Consider the following 5,494-nt stretch of genomic DNA (forward strand, 5'->3'; position numbering starts at 1 on the left):
TACATATGTTATTAGATTACAAATGTATAAATTATTATACATTGTTAAAATATTTATTTAATATTGTTAAAGCATAAGCAAGATTATAAGGGCAATGTTTATTTACTTAGGTGAACAAACTGTTTTGAAGTACTTTACCAGCACATAGTTGCATACAAATATTTAGTATGCTAATTACAAATAGTAATTATGTACTTATTGTATGAGCTCTTTCTCTTGGAAGAACTATAAGTAATCCCAATTTAAGTTACTATATATACTTGAAAATTATGATGCTAAATTTTTTTTAGATATATTTATTTACTTGAGAGAGAGAGAGCATGAGCAGGGGAAGGGACAAAGGGAGAAGGAGAGAGAAAGAATCCTTAAGCAGACTCCCCACTGAGTGTGGAACCCCACACTGGGCTAATCCCAGGACCCTGAGGGCATGACCTGAGCTGAAGTTGAGAGTCGGATGCTTAACCGACTGAGCCACCCAGGTCTCCCTGATGCTAAATTTTATATACATATTTTGTATTACTTTTTAATTTATGTTGGCTTGTCTTTTCTATGTTCAGTCCAATTTGGTGTTTCCCTGTATTTCCTGAAATTAAAATAGGATGTGTTTTACACACACAAACACATACATACACATACACACACCAGGGTCAAAATGACACTAATTAGTCCTCTTCAATACCAAGTAAATCATATTCTCCTTAGGATTTATAAAATCACCTTCCTAATCCATGCTGCTAAAAATGAATTAACTTCCTCTGATATTTTAAAGAATGTCTAATTATTTAATTATCTTCATTATGTGAATAAAGCTTTAGTGAATTCCCTTCCTAGCATCATCATGTTCTTCCTTAGGGCTAAGCTTCATTTGAATGTACAGCAAGTTCACACACACACACACACACACACACACACACACACACACACACCCCATAATGATATAACGTTACAAAGCAATTTTAATTAAAACTATTGAGAATACGTTGTTGTTGTATTTTAAAATCATCTTCCTCTGAGAATGATATGAAATGGTGATGTTTATACTCCAGTGGGAGACCCAGCAAATGTTAGCTTTCAGTCATTTTCCTGAGACCACGCAAGAGTTCATCTCCAGTCCCTGGCCGGGCTCTTGTGGGAATAGAAATACCACGCTCTTGGCTTGACATCGGTGCCATTTCCAAATGTTACCATGGTGATCACCTACGCAGCATCACTAACCCTTCTCACAACAGCTCAATTTGAGATTCAAGTTTCACATTTCCATGATTATGGGAGGGTAATTATTTCATTACTCAAGGGAAGAAGATTTAAGAGGTAAATAGCTCTTCATTAAATCTTAAATGATTCTAGTCTTTTTAGGCCACAGAAATGCCAAATATTAAAGTGATGAAATTCAGAAGAGTAAAACGTGACTGGGAATTGAAAAAAAAATTCAATTTTTCCATACTATAACCATAAATATTTTTTCTCTGGTGAAAACATCTTACATAAAGTACAAGTATATTGTGTCAATAATTCATGATTTAAAATAATTTTTATGTAAACTAAATGCAAGGAAACGTTTATGTGTATACTTGAATAGAAATACCTATAAAAAGAGAGGGATTTTATGAACTGATCTGGTTTGAGAGGAGGTAGTGTCATATTATATAAGGCATACTTTTTTCTATATATCTAAATAAGAATTTTATTATAAAAGAAAGGATTCTTATTGTAAGATTAATCTGTTATAAAGTATTATTTTTGCTTTTATTTACTATTGGTATTTGAAGATTATGCAGCTGAAAATAAATACTAACATGAAATATTTTCAAAGTGTACTTGATTTTATGAAATATCACAGGTCAGCTGTGAATTGAAGATATTTGGGGAGTATCTTAAATATTAAAATAAGTGGCTGTTTATGCTGAGCGGCCCAACGACAGTACAAGGGATTACCGTGATGCAGTGGACCTGTCCAAATGTCAACTCTCTTGGAAGAGACCTTGAAATACTATAAATTGTTTAGGTCAAAAATATTTGGCTGACTTATACTGGATGCCACTTAAGTTATGTCCACCACAAGACAAAAATTTCTAACCACACTATGTTTTTTCTGAGGTGTTTTTTTTCTTTCTTTCTGTCCCTTTTTTTCCTGTGTTGCCTCTGACAAAAAGTCCATTAAAGATTAAGGAAAAAAGAGAATTAGAGATACGTGGAAGGTTAACTCATATATGGGACAGAGGGTGTGCAATGCAGTATTAGCGGTCTAGTTTTGACCTGCCTGAGATCCTGTAATCATATGACACACAGGCTTAGGGCAAGGGGGAATTCATTCATGATAATCATTTTCCCAGAGGAAAGAAAATCTGGTTTAAATCCATTTTCCCCTTTCTTGGTCCTTAGTATTTCCTGACACTGCATTATTTACCTGTAGTGGTGACAGGCTTTCTTCCTTTTTCTTTTCTTTCTTTCTTTCTTTCTTTCTTTCTTTCTTTCTTTCTTTCTTTTTTTTTTGTGGAAAGAAAATTAGTTAGAACTGATTGTTAGAAGGCTCACTGATTGAGTAATTAATTAAAAATTATTCATTCATAAACCTCTGGAGAGGTGGAATGGGAAGGTTAAGAGGCTCAGAGTGGCTGTAGTCTTCAGTGCCTCTTTGCTTATTATTCATATGCAATCGAGAAACTCATGGAAGGTATTCTAGCTTGCTCATTTTTCGGAAAACAGAGCCTGCAAGGCACAAACAGTAACTGTCCACTACCAACAAAAGCATGTAAGTCATGGAAAACATTCAATGGGTCTTCAGTGTTTAAAAGTCATATCCAATGTTTTAATACAAAGAGAGTCCTAAAATGTGTGGACCACCGGGGGGGTCATGGTCTGGTACGGAATAGAACAACAACTTCACCAGAGTGTGTGCTGATGAACCAACCGTTCTAATGTCCCTCGTCCCTTCCCCACCCAGACTTTTCTCGTGCAGTCTTCTCATTCAGTTTATGTCTACCTCACATGCTAAACTCCCCACCTCCAACCCCTGCTTCCCCAATTCCAGGGTCCTATTGAAGGGACATTCAAAAGTCTAATTACTTTTTAAATAAAGTAATTTAAACATCTTCTATCCAAATGTCGTCTCTGTGTGTGTTTGTATGCGTGTGAGAGGGCTTGGGGGTGGGAACATCGCTTTCATTAAAAAACAAACAAACAAAAAGCCCATGAAGTTGTTGATTTTCAAATAAAAGCTGTTCTTTCTTTAAAAGAAATTCCCTCTGCCCTATTGATACAGCCAAGGAAAACTACAGCCTGTTTTTAAAATAATATGTTTTTCTGTATTCTAAATTTGCCATCTATAAATTTTGGTTAAAATTTAAAGCGTATACTTCAAATATCTTAAAATGTTGTCAGTCCTCAATAAAGCTGAAAAAAAATGTTTTGCCATTTATCTGAATTGCAAAAAATCTTTGAGGGCACATTGCACAGTGTTGAGAATTAGAAACGTAAATGCGCAAGGGGCTCCTGAATAAATAAGCCAAGAAGGCACCAGTCAGTCTCAGGGGTTCTTGCTTCAAGTTCTTTTCAAGGTGCATAAACTAAATTGTGCTACCATGTTAAATAATCTTAGTGGCTTAACACAGCAAAATTTCTTTCTCACTAAGGCAAAGCCCTCTGTGAATCTGGGTGACACTTTGGGACAACTGTCCATGTCATGGCAGCTCAGCAGGCTTGTGGCTTTTCCAGCAGTGTTGTGGCAGGTAGGGGAAGGGACAGAGTGGAAAACTGAGCACAGGCTTTTATTGGCTCAGCCGGAAAGTCCGTATGTCACTTCCACTCACAGGTATTACACAGAGCGTTAGCCTCAGTCCCATCTAACAGCCACAGGCTAGGACCCAGGAAGGAAGTAAGAACTGGTATTGGGAAGTCCTGGATGTATCTCTGGAAAAGAGGAGGAGAATGTATAAGGAAGTGGAGAAATCCCGAGCACCAGAAAGGCATTTCTTTATCCTCATAAACTATCACTGGAGTTTTTACTGTGATACGCTTCTGTCTGATGGAGCCTGTAATGAGATGAAAGAAAGAGTTCCTTGAGAAAGAGAAAACAGCCAGTGCCTATTCAGTACGTCATAGCTTGGAGAGAAAAGGGAAGAAGGATGTGACAGTAGTTGAAGGATACCAAAACTTCACACATGAAAAATTTTAAAAAAAATCTGCTAATAATATAGTGCCTACCAAAGAAAGTAGAGTGAGAGGAGGAAAAGCACTATTCATTTAGTTAGTGTGGATTAATGGCTATCATGTCTCCTGAGCAGAAGGATTTACTAAAACAACCTCTTAGTTTCATTTTGTGCTAACAACTCTACCAACTACCTTAATTAATTGCCCAAAAACTGTTAATAACCATGTCATCATAGACCATCATGTAAATGAGCTTTAAAAGTAAAATCTGAAGAGCAATCTTGCCATTCATTTATCTGAACTAATTATAATGTAGGAATAATTCTCACAGCAGGTGAAAACTGAGAAAAAGCATGCTTTTGCAGGAAAGCAAAACATTTTAGATTTGACATCAAAATTTTGGGAGAAACAAAGAGCTTCCTTTATTGCAAGGCAGAGTATTTTAAGTTTGTTATTTTCGTTACATTCATATTTTTAATGACGTATTCATAAAAAATCAAAGAAGACACGGTGCTTGCTTTGATAGCACATACACTAAAATTGGAATAACAGAGAGAAGATTATTAGTTTGGCCCCTGTACAAGGATGACATGCAAATTTGTGAAGCGTTCTATATTTTAAAAAAAGATATGGAGGACTGTGATCAGTTTTCTTTTTAATGTTGATGAAATAGAGTCTCATATTCTCATTTTATTTTCATGAAGAAATTATTTGTAGAATCAATGAGGAAGAGAAGGTGTTACACTTGAAAATCAATGGATATTCATAAATTGACTGGTTGTTTTGTTTTAGTGACAGTATAATTTATAGCTATAAATTGTAGAATATATCCTATGTTATTCCAGTGGTGGAGAGGTGGATAACCTTGTGCCTGACAAAATGGAGCTAGAAGAGGCCATGAGGAGATACACCAGCCCAGTGAACCCGGCTGTCTTCCCCCATGTGACTGTGGCGCTGTTGGCCATTGGCATGATCTTCACCTCCTGGTTCTTCATTTACGAGGTTACCTCCACCAAGTACACTCCTGATGTCTATAAAGAGCTCCTCATCTCCTTAGTGGCCTCGCTTTTTCTGGGCTTTGGAGTCTTCTTGCTGTTCTGGGTTGGCATCTACTTATGAGCTCTCAAGGGGTCCATCCAGGTGGCTTCACTGAATCCCTGCTTCCATAAATTAATTTGTTTACTATTGTTGGAAGTGTCCTACCTGCTGTTCATGATAAAGGCAGATATGTGACCATCAAAAAAATGTAGAATATATTATTTCTTAGGAAGGCAGCCTGGTGCAAGGAAAAGTGATGGATAGAAATTCACATCCTGATACATACTTTTGAGCAGTGTGAGTTTGG

General features: G+C 36.5%; 1 protein-coding gene and 1 non-coding gene across 2 annotated transcripts; both read left to right on the forward strand.

The window, feature by feature from the left end:
• Positions 1-4,659: 4,659 nt before the first annotated feature.
• On the forward strand, positions 4,660-4,769 carry LOC123326952. Its single transcript, XR_006541422.1, has one exon. It is a non-coding gene; the product is annotated as a U6 spliceosomal RNA (small nuclear RNA).
• Positions 4,770-5,028: 259 nt separating this feature from the next.
• LOC110576789 (transmembrane protein 258-like) lies at positions 5,029-5,268 on the forward strand. Its single transcript, XM_044915246.1, has one exon. It carries the CDS (start codon positions 5,029-5,031, stop codon positions 5,266-5,268), a length of 240 nt encoding a protein of 79 aa, XP_044771181.1.
• Positions 5,269-5,494: the final 226 nt, after the last annotated feature.

This window comes from Neomonachus schauinslandi, chromosome 1 (assembly GCF_002201575.2).
Source record: "Neomonachus schauinslandi chromosome 1, ASM220157v2, whole genome shotgun sequence".
Taxonomy (NCBI): domain Eukaryota; kingdom Metazoa; phylum Chordata; class Mammalia; order Carnivora; family Phocidae; genus Neomonachus; species Neomonachus schauinslandi.